This window comes from Dipteris shenzhenensis, chromosome 26 (genome assembly GCF_047967505.1).
Source record: "Dipteris shenzhenensis isolate YYH24624 ecotype China chromosome 26, Dip_SZ_1.0, whole genome shotgun sequence".
Taxonomy (NCBI): Eukaryota; Viridiplantae; Streptophyta; class Polypodiopsida; order Gleicheniales; family Dipteridaceae; genus Dipteris; species Dipteris shenzhenensis.
In genome coordinates this window covers 52,459,317-52,474,559 of record NC_141621.1, presented here as the reverse complement: position 1 = coordinate 52,474,559, position 15,243 = coordinate 52,459,317, and the positions used below count along the sequence as shown (strand labels likewise).

Genomic DNA, 15,243 nt, shown 5'->3' with positions numbered 1-15,243 from the left:
CTCTATGTGCATGCATACCAGCATCTCTGGTCACCTCCTGCTAAAACTGCCATAGAGGGGGACAATGCTAGCCATGGTAGCCTGCTGCATCCAGAAGTGTAATCCCCATACTCCCTGACTCGGTACAAATACGTGATGACCTGAAATGTAGCATCTAGCTGTAATGGGGATGACCCAAACTCAGCCTGAATGATCTGGTGAGAAACGGATGGCTTACTGCAAATCATCTATGATAGCATGAGAACCTATAGCTGCTCACTAGCCTCTAAGCCATGCTCACTTGCCTCTAAGATAGCATAGAAGCCATGTCTAGTTCTAGACTGTCATTGTACAATTAGATGACCATCATTGTTATGTTCTTGGTTCATCTTTCGATCGACCACTCTTTGGTCCAGAGTGGAAATTACTTTATGCATATTTCCTTCTTCTTTCCTTTGGCCTATTATCTCCAGAGGTGTTATTCCCAAAGGTGAAGGATGACCCAGAATGTAAGAGGGGGAAATACACATTATGTATAGGATCTCATAAGTTGCAAGATCTTCTTTGGCTACATGATATGCGTCAACAAAAAGATTTAAAGTTGCAAGATATGCCTTATCTTGTTTTTACTTGAGGCCTTAGCTATAACTACATTCTCATTTTTGTGTAATTATGATGCTATTCTATGTGCTTAAGTCTTCTATGTTCATCAGTAAGAGCACATGATATGCACATATATCCACCTGGCTTGCCAAGCACCGAAAAACTTCCTCCCTTTCAGTACAGCATGGATGCGCCTCCTGAGTCGATCTAATGTGATGAGATCAATTGTATCATACAATTAGATCTTCTCCAATGCCATACATCTCGGACTTGGGGAGGGGACCAGGAGCTCCCCACCAAGATTCAGTTCTACCACGACCACTTCCTGAGAGTATCAGAAAAGGGATTCATCATCAGACCTTAGTGCCTCGAGGACAGAGGAGCCTCACATGCACTAAGGATTGACATTGGACAGATGCGGGTTTCGTCCCATCAGTTGAGGATCGAGGCGGGAAGAGCTACAGGTATACCCAGAGAGCAAAGGATTTGCATGCTGTGCGCGTTGGGGGCAGTTGAGACAGAGGAGCAAATTGCCTAACCTTCAATGAGATCCGAGAACGCTACCACTGTCTCTACTTGGAGGGAAGTGGCTTCGGTCCACTATCATGACTCATCCATTTCCATGACCATGTCTGCATTGGGCTCTATCTGATGGAGATGCACCAGCACAGGGAGACACTATTGTGAGATCAATAGGGGGCAGCTAGACCACATGACATAGAGGTTGACCCGGGCCCAGCGACGCGTCACAGACTTCTATACATATGAGTCAGCTCCAGGACATAGTGGAGTAGAGGAGGAGGAGCTACCTGATATGAGGGCAGCTTGGATCACCAGAGAGAGCCGACACAGTGCCACTGAGAGAGGGACGTAGAGACCAGGCACGAGACAGAGAGTGCCCAAAGCATACTCTGTTGAGGTCCGACCTATCACAGCTTTCCTCAAACAGGACCGATACAGATGAGGGGTCACTTTCATAGCACAAGACAGCTCGACAGACGCAGATACGAGATATTTTCACAGCTCACCAAAGAGCCATCACTGTGCCAGGCTTTGGTTTCTGAGTCCCAGCTCCGAGATTGACTTGACTTGATTCAACTTGAACTTGATTGATTATGATTTTGGTAGCATAGATTAGTACTCAACAAGAGACCCTAGCGCGCCCTTTGCTACAGCCCACTGAGGCTTGTACAAGTCTACGTTTTTGTGCATTTTGTCCCATAGGCCTGTGAGTCCTCCCGCGGACATTAATACATGTTTCTTTCTTTCTTTCTTTAAGCATTTTGATCGGGCAATTTTGTGTTTCCTCACAGTGACTACGCATTCAGACTAGATAGGCTAAGGGCAAACCTAGGGTGCACACGCACCCTATGTGATCTACACGAGATTGAGTCAAAGGAGCATTTTGTTTTCACATGCCTTGTGTACAATGAGATCCAAAATCGTCACCGCTATCCTTCCCGATGTGGATTTAGACCTCTCTCTAGCCTCTTGGTTCATCCAAATCATAAATATTTGGCAACGTTCATTCATAGAGACCAGCTACTCAGAGCACATAGATGATAGGACATAGAGACCAGCTACTAGGAGCATGATGTTCAACCAGACTCCACCCAGAGTGGACATAGAGACCTAGCTAGCTACTCAAAGCACATAGACGATACCATGGTGTTGGCTACAACTGTGAAAGCAAAGGGTATAGACTCTATAATTCCGTGACCAAGAAGGTTATCGCTAGTCGGGTTGTTATATTTAGTGAAAATGCAAATCTGCCCTTTGCTGGTTTTGGCAGAAATCAGGGTCCTTCTAAACCCTCTGACGGGCTGATGACCATTTCCTTTGATATTGCACCTGCTATGCCAGTGGAAAATATGCCTCACTTCAGTCTATGGCTAAGCTTGTTTCTCAATAAGAAATTGATGATGCCGTTGCACGTGAAGGTACACAAGCGCAAGAAGCAATATCAGTACCCTGTTGGCTGCTACACACTCTTGAGGACAACAAGCTTTCTACACCACTTCCTAGCCGTACATGGCACTAGAGACACTGAGGATGCCCGTGAGTTTGCTTGGGTCAGTAGCATACTTGAGGCAGATGAGCCTAACTGTTTTGATGATGCATGAGACAATGTGCATTCGATGCAAGCAATGCAATTGGAGATTGACTCCATCAAGAAACACCACACTTGGGAGTTGGTGGACTATTTGAAATTCATTATCATCATGTCAGGGAGTGGCTGCACGGGACATCAACTTGGTCTTCTGCCGTGCACAACAGAATGTAGCAAATTCTTCACCAAAGCATTACCTCATCCAAAGATTGAGGCTTCTCACAAAGCTTTAAACTTATAGCCATTTGGTGATTGATGTTAACCTTGTACATTGTGACATTATCACTACAGGGGGTGCTAGAAATATTTATATTTCCTAAGGCATTGGCCGATGCTATGAATAAGGGGTTAAGAATACTTTTCCCTTCATTAAGGTTTTTGACCCCTAACCTCAATTAGAGGTTGAGTTTGTGGGTGAGTTAGCCACCACACAACTTATGACCCCAAGTAGGGTTCATTCTAAAGTTTTGTCTCTATTACTATCCTAGCTTTGTAGTTCTTGTTTCTGGGATTTCATACTTCAGCTCCATTCTCTCGTGTTCTTTCGCTTCCATTTCCAATAGTTTGGACATAGCTACTGAAGACTGGTGAAGCTCAAAAGGCACTTGGTGCTTTCAAGTGTCATAAAGAAAAGGTGTATCCTCTCATTGATAAACTCAGGGTTCACATTCAGGGATATTTTGATCGCCTATCTTTTATGATTGTCCTAAGTCAAGGTGCTGATGTTATACTCGCAATGCTTTGGCATAAGATAAGCAAGTCAATTGCTTACGCAAAGAACATCCTGACCATTCAATACCAGGGTCGAGATATAAGCATTGTAGCTGGAGTTTCAGGAAATACTATTCCTATGGTAAGCCATTCACAATATTTAGTAGTTGTTACAAAAAGAATATGTCCTGTTCTTATTTATGTTGGTGAAAAGGAAGTTCTAGAGAAGATTTCCACAATCCACTTGGTCAAATAAGGCTAAACTTTCTTAACGATTTTTTTTTGACAAGAGTTACCTAGTCATCTTTCACCAAAAAGGCATGAAGACCATAAAATTTACCTAGTCCCTAGATGTTCTCCACCCAATAAACCTCCATATCGAGTTAGTCAAACCAAACAAGATGAGATCTTCAAGCAAGTTCAAGAACTTTTGGAGAAAGGCCTAGTCCTACCTAGTAGTTTTCCCTTTTGCACTCCTGTCTTGCTAGTCCTTTAGAAAGATGGATTTTTCAGGATGTGTGTAGTACTACTGAACCTTGCATAAATAAATTGTCAAAAATCGTTTTCCTATTCCTCGATTAGATGACTTGGAGGATCTATGGTTTTCAACCGCATAGACCTTAAAAGTGGCTATTAGCAAGTTTAAGCAACACCTGAAGATCTTCGTAAAATCGCATTTCAACAACTTTCAAACTTTATGAGTATCTAGCAATGCCACCTAGCCTTACAAATGCCCCAGACACCTTCAATAGGATGATGGAACAACTACCGAGATTTCACAAGAGTTTTCTTTGATGACCAATATCTAGGTCATATTATCTCCAAAGATGGTATCCGAATGGATCCAGCCAAGATACAAGCAATTCACAAGAGTTTTCTTCGATGACAAGTTTTCTTTTTTATAACATTCTTATTTTTAGTAGGAATGAGGAGGAACATAAAGAGCACTTGAAAACTGTGGTTAAATTTTGAGTGGATTTTCACACCCCTAGGTGCATACCTACAGCTTGTAGGAGAAAATAAGAGGGTGCATAGGAGGCGCTCTGTCAGTAGTGAGCTTGGGAGTAGAATTTTGCAGGAGTGCTCTACCTTTGAATAGCTACAAAAGGCTAGACAAAGTCACGTGATAGAAGACAAGCTGTCCCACTTTAGAGGGTGCAGCAATAGGACCCAGGTTTGGTAGTACATCTATTGGTAGTTTTTTGTACCTAGTTTATATTTATTCCGTTGTGGCTATACGTCTGAGTTCTCTTTTTGATCTATGCTGCTCTCTTTACTGTTCAGTAAGCATGAGCAGTTGAGCTGTATCTTTCTTCTAGTGTGTTGTTATCTCAGGGTAGATCTTGTATGTTGCAAGGGAGGTGGCCTATAGAAAGCAATTACCCTATATTTTCTAACATGGTATGAGAGCCAAGTGTTGATATCAAGGGATAGCCTTACTTGTAATTTGTAACCCAAGAGAACAAAGACCGAAGCCTCCTCCTTACAACCCTATAAATAGTCATATTGTGGGGAGCAGTGGTTGGTGCTGTTGGCGGCAACATGAAACACGTGATAGAGCGCTAACATCAGTCAGTATATGCGTGGTCCGGTGTGGTCTTCTAGCCTTGTCTCTCTATTGGACAACTGCCACTGTCACACCCATGGGTTGTGCCCTAGTATGGTGAACTTGGAGGGAAGATCCCCAAGCCTCTGATATGTGCATTGACACACTGACGGGTCTGTCATATCTTTCACTCTAGGCCTCAACTACACCGTCTCCCTAGGGACTGTTGGCCTTGTCATCAAGTTTCCTGGTCACGGAACTATAAAGTCTATCCCTTTGCTTCCATTGCTGGAGCGAATAAATATGGACTTTTATGCAAGGTCATCAAGTTTGCCACGCAACTCTTGAGGCACATGTGCATATGCTAAGAACCAAATGTATGGAAATAGCCCACATTGGGCTTACGACCAAACCATGCTTGATAAGGTGTCATGACCTTAAGAGCCCTCCTGGGACACCTATTTAGAATATGATTTGAGCAAACGATGACTTCCATTCAAAATTTGTGTGGCAACCCTTTTGCTTTTAGCATGCATCTGCCCATCTCTGAACGTGACCGATTTTTCCTTTTGCCCTTCCCATTCTATTGATGAGTATAGCTCACATTAGACTGATGTGTAATGCCCTTCTCAGCAAAAAATTGTTGCAATGCGTTGGATAGATATTCCCGCCCTCAATCTAAAAGGAGGGTCTACAACCGGCATTCAGATTGATTTTCAGCCAAGGCCACAACGTATTTAATGACATTGCAAACTTTGGGCTTTTACTTAAGAGCAAAGATCCAAATAAAACATGTGGAGTCATCTATGAAAGTAACATAATAAAGAGGACCTCCAAGAGACGGAGTGTGCATGTGTTCCACTGTGCGGTGGCCTTCCCCTAACGTACAAGTCCCAATGTTTTTCGATGGTTCAGGCTATGGACGATGTGTAATTTCCATGTAGCCCGGGCTGCACCATCCTTGGGAAAGGGAAAATTATGCATTTTACCCAATATACAGCCCTGCATTTAAGATGTGTACGGTTCTGTGCGGCTGCATTGATTGCTCCAAAACTTGCACGTGTGGTCGGTACATCAGTACGGACTGCTATACAGAAGCATTTACTGCAGTACGCCTCATACCAGACTGTTTAGGGCTCTTTGCAACGACTCAAAGCTGTTTCTAGCAGTCTCGTGAAGCACTAGTTGCTCTTCTACTTCAGGAGGAACAAAGCCACGCAAATCGCAATGCTTCTATGGCTAGTGATCAAGCCTTTGCTGCCCAGCATAAAAACAAAGGCAAGGTTTCAGCTGGTAAACCCCCTCATTCACATGCCGGTAATTCCCATGGTGCCTCTTCTTCGAAGGTTAACAAGAAGAAGAAGAAGAGATGCAACTATTGCAGGAAACCTAGGCATGATATATTTGAATGCAAGAAGAGAATTGCATCTGAAAAGAAGAAGAAAGAGTCTGGTCTTGTAGTATCTGGTTCTGCTACTCCAAAAGATCGAAATGAGTCAGCAAATTCTACACAAGACCAGCATTGGGCTTTCTTGGTTACATGTTAGTATAATCCTGATGTTCATAATGTTCATGATGCCTGCATGACAGTTTCTGATGTATCTGATGCCTGGTTCTTTGATAGTGGTGCTACCAAGCACATCACTTCCTACAGGAAGTTATTCAGCTCACTTGAGCATACATCTAAGGGGGAGAGCATCACATGTGCCAATAATGCATCACATATAGTGAAAGGCGTTGGACAAGTTTCTCTTATTTATGTTTCTGATGGTCTTGTCACTCTAGAGAATGTGATTTATGTTCCAAGCATTCGCAAGAACCTTATCTCTATTTCAGCCATAGCTACTTGTGGCTATCAGGTTCTTTTTTATGGTGTTCAGTGTGCAGTGTATAATGCTACACATGCCTTTATCATGGTCTTGACTCGGGCATTGACTAGAGGACTGTATGGACTTGATGCCTATGACAGATGCTTGGATGATGCTGGACTTGCAGATGCAGATGCCTTTGCTCTTGATTCCTCTACCATGGTAGATACCCATTTGTGGCATGAGAGGTTTGGACCAACTCAACTTTGGGGCTTTGGTGAAGTTACATAAGGATGGTATAATTGTTGATCTTCCCAAAATGCATATGCCCTCAAAGCATGTTTGTGAACCTTGTTTGCTTGGTAAGATGCACCGTTCTGCATTTCCCAAGGCTGGGAGAGTTGGTGCCACACGCAAGCTTTATTTGGTTCATAGTGATGTTTGTGGACCCATGCGGGTTGCAACTCTTGGGGGATTCTATTATTTTGTCACATTCATTGATGACTTCACCAAGTATACTTGGAATTTTGCATTGAAATCCAAATATGAAATTTCTACATGCTTCAGGCATTTTATTGCCTTGAGTGGGCTGCACATTGCTCACCTTAATGCAAACCGGGGGGTGAATATATGTCAAAGAACTTTGCTGTTTTTTTGGCCTCACGTGGCATTCATCATTAGTGCACGATGCCTTACACTCCTGAACAAAATCCCATGGCTGAGCGGAAGAATCGATCAGTGATGGAGAGGGCTAGGTGTATGTTGAAAGGTAAGCACTAGCCTAACAAGTTGTGGTTGGATGCCGTTACGTGTGCTAATTACATTTTGCACAGATGTCCCACAAAGGCACTGAAGACCATCACACCTTATCAGGCTTGGATAAATCATAAGCCCAGGATTTCTCACATGAGGACTTTTGGATGCTTGGAATATGCCCATGCCTTCTCAGGCACGCACCAAGTTGGATGATAAAGCTGTCAAATGATGTCACAATCCAAGTATATTGGACAACTTTTGCAGCATTTTCAGTTTCAGGAATGCAAGCCAGTATCCACACCATTAGAGCCTAGTTTTCACTTCTCTTCTGAGGATGGCAGCAGTGCATGTGATGTCACTCTCTATCAGCAGGTAGTTGGTTGTTTGATTTACTTATGCCATACGAGACCCGATCTTCAGTATGCTATCTCACAATTGAGCAAATATATGCACAACCCCTCTACGCACCATTGGCATGCCGTGAAGCGTGTCTTCAGGTACCTCAAAGGCACTCAGCATTTGGGCCTTCTTTATGAGGCTGATTCTTCACTTGTTATGCATGGATTCGCTGATAGTGATTGGGCTGGCTGTTCGGACACCCGTATGTCACATAGTGGCAACTATTTCATGCTTAGTACTTCATGCATTTCTTGGTTCAGCAAGAAGGAGAGTACAGTTGCTACTTCTAGCTGTGAAGCTGAGTACAGAGCAGCTTTTGCAGCTACAGAGAAGTGTGTATGGCTCCAGAAGTTACTTGCAGATCTTTATGCATGTCAGACTACTCCTACCATCATCTTCACTAATAGTCATGGTGCTTTGGCTGTTTCACAGAATCCAGTTTTCCATGCTCGCACAAAGCATATTGAGGTTCACTATCACTATGCCAGAGAGAGATTATCAACATGTGATATTCAGTTGTCTTATGTTCCCACTGAAGACAACTTGGTAGATCTTTTTACGAAGGCTCTACCTCGACCTAAGTTTGAAGCTTTTCGGCAAGCTTTAAACTTAGTACCTTTTGTGACTCGATCTGTTGTACTATGTACACTTATAGGTTGCGATATCCCTACAGGATGAACATGTGCAACCATGACATTAGATATTCAAGTATCCTGAGCCATGTCCAGGATACTTCAGCCCATACCATGGAGGGGGGGTTGTAGGCCATTCTATGGGCTATCCATAGGTGCCACTCATTTGTTGGTATGTGCTTTGTAGGCCTAGTTACAGTCACTTAAGTCAGTTAGTACAATTAGTACATGTACCACTTAGGACAGTTACGACACTTAGTCCAGTTAGGGCACTTAACCCTAGGGTTTTGTTATGTTGGCTCTCTCTTGAGCCTCCACTCAGTTTTGCAGCAATTTGTTACAGCATCTCATTTTCTGTCTTCTCGCCTCCATTTTTTAGCTTCCATTGCTTGCCATAGCCTACAGGGGAGGGTTCAGCCCTCGCATGTGTAGGCGTGCCAAGCTACTATTTGGATGGTAGACAGTTGGAGGCTTTTGATAAATGGGTCCCGGGGATGGATTTCAGAATTGGAATGCTCAAGAGTAGCCATAAGATTTATGACTTGACCTAACCATGTGTTTCGGTATGCAATGAGCACGGGTGGCTTGTAGGTCATGAGGCAGGGTGTAGTTGACCAACTGTACAAGTATGCTAAAAGGGAATGGTGACACATAGTGTCTCCCCTCTAGGCGAGGTAAGGTCCCTAGATGATGATCGGTGCGCGACACGAGTGTAAGTCAAGTTTATGGATTCAAGGCTTGATGGATCCTATGGCGTCAGCTTGTGTAACGGCGTGTTGAATTACTCGTGCTAGCACGCTAAGATGCATGTATATTCTTATTGAACTCTACTTGTGTGGTTAGGAGTGTTATGGCATCCTTTTGGAAATCTAGAATCTCTACTTGCACGTCCCTAGTCCTAGCATTGGACTTCCAACAAATAAGCCTTGTGATTGAAAGCAAGTGGCATGAATGCGGGCATCTACATGCTCATTGCAGTGATGATGAGCTATAGAGCAACGGCTATAAGGGACGCAATAGAGAACATAATTGGGGCCCTGGCATGCTAAATCCAGTATATGGCATTATCGCTGAGGCATTACAATGTACTATAAACCTGACCTCCAACTCAAAAGCAAGAGCTACTACTTCAACAAATGTGTTAGTCCATGCTCACAATATTCCACTTCTTTACATTACGAGTCATAACAATACTTAATGTATATAGATCACCTAAAGCAAGTACAAACGTCCCTCTTCATGCACTTCAACATTGACTACCCCCAAGCATGACAAAACTCCCTCAATTAATGATCAATCACAATATGGAACAAATCATTAACACACACACAATGATCCATGGCTCCACTGTAGGTCATATTTGGAAAAACACTTTCCAAGGAAAAAGCAAATACGGAACAAACTTCATATATTGGTAAGATCACTCACTAGTGTACACTCCACTATAAGTAAGATCAACACAACATTCACTTGAGCACAACAAAATTCACCTTGGTAGGCCTATTGAATGTAATTCATCTTGCTTCAAAAAGAAAACAATGAATCATGGGTAGCTACAAGCCATTTTCCTCTTAAAAATGCCAATGAATATCAAGGTTGGGGGGAGGCATTTGACTGGGATAGACATGAGAACCCTCTATGAGGGCCAAGGTCTCGCGTTTCACAATTTGACAGTGACTACTTGGGTTAGCCAGGGACACGTCGTTAGCCCTTGCTAATAAACCAAGTTCATTACCGAGGGGGGGAAACCTTTTCTACTTCAAACATTAAAGGAAGACAACACAATCATCCAATAGCTACATCAAAATATTACAACTTACAAAGTCATGATACTAACATAGTTATTTCTCTTGTGAGCTACGCTTCCTTCTTTAAATTAAACTATTGGATCCTCAATCAACATTACTAGGTCCTAGGAATGGAGTTATTTAATCTTATTACAAATCCATCTACATGGACAAACTAATAGATCCATGCCAAGTTATTGTAGAGCATAGAGATTAGCACTATGGAAAAGACAGCTGTATATTGATTTTTTTTTTTAACAGATTAATAGAGCTACCCAGTTCAAATTAATGATATAGGCGATTATTCTACATCAACAAAAACAACAGATCTTGTTGACACATGCTTTCAAAAGAGCATAGGGCAAGCACAAATCTGAGTTTGCATGTCTAAAAGAATTAAAACCAATATTTGAAAAATTTTGATTGTAAAACAAACTAGCAAACTCTCTTAGCCATTCCAAACTGGAAACCCATTTTAAAAATTTGGCAAAGTTTCAAAAAGACAATAGACAAGTCAAAGATGTGAAGGTACCACTACAATTTACATTGATAAATATTTCAACAAATCATCTTACGGTATTGTCACGAAGCTGAGTTTTGATGCTTTCATTATTGATGAATTCTAGAGGAACCCCATGACGACGTGCGATCACTTCAAGTACTTCTGTACTTGAAATATCTAAGTTATGAACCCAGTAAGCCTGCAAAGGAGCAATAACTAATTCATAAGTTATAAGATGCATCTTATATGTATTGTTAGCAAGATACCTAATATTTTGATAATACTTCATGCCCCATGTTTTTTCAAAGAGATTTGAAAAACTAGAGCTCCTTGTCTGGCATAGCCATTAAACATATACATGGGTTGATACCCAAGGCTTTACAGTTTCATTCTCATTAGGTTGCTAAACTACACAAATTAAGAGTTCTCCAACTAAGATAAGAATTTTGCCAAACCATTGTACATTTTTAACTTTTAAAAAGTTGAACAAATTTCCTTTACTTTTCATCTTTCTTTTATAATCACACTGAAGGGTACAATGATCGACTAAATAATATAGGTGTTGTGTGAATATGAAGAAAATCAACAAGCCTTGTGCGTAAGCCAAGGTAAGTGGATTTCCAAGAGGAGACGAGGAATTCTTTTTTGGGGGATAAGAAAGGGAGGGGGAGGTACATAATAATGCAAGTCAAACATAGAGCAAATTTGTGATTAGGTGATGCTATATTCAAGAGTATGGAGGCTATGGACAATGCAAAAGCTATAAGGTAGCCTAATGTATAGAGGCTACAAACATGACAAAAATGATGAGATGACAACTCTAAGAAGGGTAAGGACATGATAGAAGCTATGGATGCATCAAAAGCTAAGAAAAGCATGGGAATTGCTATGCAACTGAAGCTATGAAAGGCAAAAGTGATGGATGCTTTAAAACGTGCATAAGCTATGGAAGCTAGGGAACATATGAGAGCTTCAAAGTATCCTCATGTCACCAGGTACAAGACTACAGACAAACGCAAGGATGCAAGCAAGCAAGCTTGTTTCCCAAAAGGAAGGCATGAGCAAAGCATCTGCCCCTTGCTTAAAAAATTGATCGTTAGGTAAATTGAAGAACTTGGGGTGAAGTACCTAGAGGCTAGGGGTCATATGAATAAGCATGAGAATAAGTGTGTGTGTAGGTGTGACTATGCGTGTGAACAAGAGCTAAATGATGCTGTTAAATCCTGGTTGGGATGGTCTCATGGTGGAATTTTTCTTGGCATTTTGGGATTTGCTGAAAATGCCTTTGCTGCAAATGATTAATACTCCTTGGCAAAATCAATGTATGCCGGCTGCTTGGAAGAAAGGGTTGGTTAAACTTCTTCCCAAGAAGCCCATTTGTGAGTCTTTAGATTATTGGAACCCATTACTTTGATGCCGGTAATATACAAGATCATATACCTTTGTAAGACTAGAATAAGTCCAATCATACAAACTTAGATTTTTTGTTGTTCTAAAGATCAAAAATCTACACAGAAAATAAAAGAGAAAATAAAAGAGAATATGAAAGAGAAGAAAAAAGAAGTAAACAAAAACTTTTATGAAAAACAAAAGGAAGACATACTTAGCAAGCAAAGCAACACTTATGTCGTCATCAGTGCCCAAGCATAAGAAGCTATACTGGGTTTCTAAAGATCCGCAGAGTCTCTTGGGCAAACCCAGTGCTTACTAAAATGCGTCAAATAAACAAAAGAGAAAGAAAACAAGAAATAAAGAAGAAAGGAAGCAAGTGACTAAGCAAAAATAAACAAGCAAGTCAAGAAACAAAATCTTCCAAAAAACTGGAATATCGCTCTCTCTCTCTCTCTCTCTCTCTCTCTCTCTCTCTCTCTCTCTCTCTCTCTCTTATTTAAAACATAAAAAGCTAAATGGTCCTTTACACTTATGTATCGTTTCCTACAAAGAGGCAAAAATACATTTCTAACTTAGAAAGCACAAGCATACTCAAACAAACTCTCTTTTGAAACTTTAACAAAAAAGGGCTATTCAGCTCCCCGCTTTTTATTTTCAGCTTATGTTCAATCATTCTAAACATACCTAAGGCCGATACACCATAGATAAAAGACTTCATATCTAAGATTGTGCGTACTTTTTTCATTATTTTCCTTGGATTATACCTGTTGTGTAATAGTAAAGTGATCAAATTACCACATTGAGTGATAAAAGACTCCTTAGTTGTACAAAGGTGGAAAAATCTATGGAATTGGGAAGAAATGACTCCATATTTTGCCAAATCAGAAATGTTTGAGTCAATGTGAGGCATTTTTATAATGTGTAAACCACTATATTTAGGTTGTTCATGTTAATCATATATATCAACCTCTAATCCTATGGTAGATTCTAAGATCTAAGAAAACACAAGATTCCCCTCTTGAAGTGCAGTTCAGTTCACAAGAGTCACGAGGATAGATTCCTTCTCCAAAAGCACTAGCGTCTTTGTACATAAAGTCTTGAAAGTTAGGAACATCTGGTACAAATAAATCATCTATAAAACGCCTAACTTGGCTAATCTTATGTAAAATGATAGGGCAGGTATTGATAGAAATAAGACGTTGCATAAACTCAAATTCATAAGTGAAAAGATAAAATTTTGCTAAAAAGACAGCACAATTAGTGCCCATGGGGAATCCTATAATTTGTTGAAACAAAGAATCACCTATTGTGATGTAAAGATTATCTAAAAGAGAATCTATCCAAGAGCAAACATCTTCCACACTTACTACCTTTGTGTATCTTTTATTTTTAGAACCTATGTCATGATCTTTATTTTTTAGCCACAAGAAGTCAAAGAATAAGGCTGTTTTCTCAACTTTTAGCACTTTGCATCTATCTTTGTCAAATCTCATATTGAAAACTTCAGCCACTAGCTTTTTTATTCTAAACTTCACGTCTTCTAGCTCAATCTTTGTGTAAAGCATCGTAAAATCATAGGTTTGAACGAGAATAGGAGACTCTTTTTCCTGAATGCTTCGAGAGGAATTAAAAAATTTTACACCAGGGATCACTCCTACAGAGTCATTTAAAATCCAGCTTGAGTGCGAGGGGACATCTGCCTCTTTTAATAAGTCCCTCCAAAGTTCATGGACACTAGGCAACATGGCCTTGAAGCAGAAGCTTAGCCATTTAGAAACATCCGTCAAAGTACTCTCACAAGCAGCTGCAATAAATCTTGGCTTTTTGGGAGTTTTGTGAAACTTCCAAGCGGCACAAAGAAAAAGTATACTAGAATTGCAAACAAACCCAAAAGACTAGCAAAAACTCTGATGTTTTGAGCTCAAATCCTTTTGAGAAACTAAGGCACGGGCGTAAGTTTTGGCAAGCGAGTTCACTTCTCTCAAAAGGCATTCTAAGTAAAACTTTTTGCAAATACAAACAAAGTTATTGAAACATTTGTTCATATAAGAAATGACAAAATTCCTATGGAATTTTCGAAGAAGAGTTTCATCTTCTTTAGAAAGATGGTTACTTTGCTTTGACCAATTAACCGAAGGGACTTCTTCTAGTTTCAAAGCAACTTTCTTCAAAATCTTCCCTTTCCATTTTGATAAGATATTTTGAACTCCTAAACATTCTTCTAATTGCAAAACAAACTTTGAAATTCCCTTATCAATAGCTTTTAAAAAGGCAAGACTCTTCAAAAGAGTACAATTGAAATTTCGTGCCTTTCATGAAAAGGTCTCTTAAGTTACTAGAAAGCAAAATTGAGGTATCAGCTGTGACTACATGTCCTAAATCAGCATCAATAAAGCTTTGGAATCTCTTACTTTGACAACAACAAGGTTCTCTAAGGATAGAAGATTTTGAATGCTCTAAAAGCCTTTTACCTATTTCTCCATAGTTGAAAGCCGTTTGTCCTAAAGTTTTTACATACTTCCAAGCTACTACTGGATGCTTCCAAATTCTTCTCACAAAATAAGGGAGAGAATCCATTACGTCAAGAGACTTCAAATTTGAGTTTAAGCCTATCTTGTCAAGTGAGGGAGAAGTAAAAATACGAATCAAGAGTTCCTTATTTAGATAGACTTCTTTGCTTTGAAAGAAAGCTTTTACTTTTAAGAAGCGATTCAACGAAGTTTTAAGTTGTATATAATGGAGCTTATTTAGATTCAAATCCTCAAAAGAGAAGTCTTGCAAGGTGTATTGAAGTTTAAAAAGAACTTTGACATTATATTTTTCAAAAACTTTTATTGAAAAAAGACCCAGAGACATTAATCTATCTAGGTAGAGTAGTCTTCTTTTATAGTCTCGAGAAGCAAAAACTCTTGGAACAAAGAAAGTTAAAGGAACTAAAGGAGGAGGAAGTGGAGGAAGAGGAAGTGAGGGAGGCAACTCACAAACATGTGAGATTGCAGGAGAGCTAGGACAACCTCG

General features: G+C 40.5%; 1 protein-coding gene across 5 annotated transcripts in view; it reads right to left on the bottom strand.

The window, feature by feature from the left end:
* LOC147885262 (uncharacterized) overlaps window positions 1-15,243 on the bottom strand; it is a 123,802-nt gene that overhangs the window by 86,479 nt on the left and 22,080 nt on the right. For all 5 annotated transcript variants that reach the window (XM_087397654.1, XM_087397655.1, XM_087397657.1 and 2 more), the window contains exon 4: window positions 10,907-11,032. In XM_087397654.1, coding sequence (XP_087253780.1) covers window positions 10,907-11,032 — 126 coding nt within the window. The remainder of the gene's footprint in view (window positions 1-10,906; window positions 11,033-15,243) is intronic.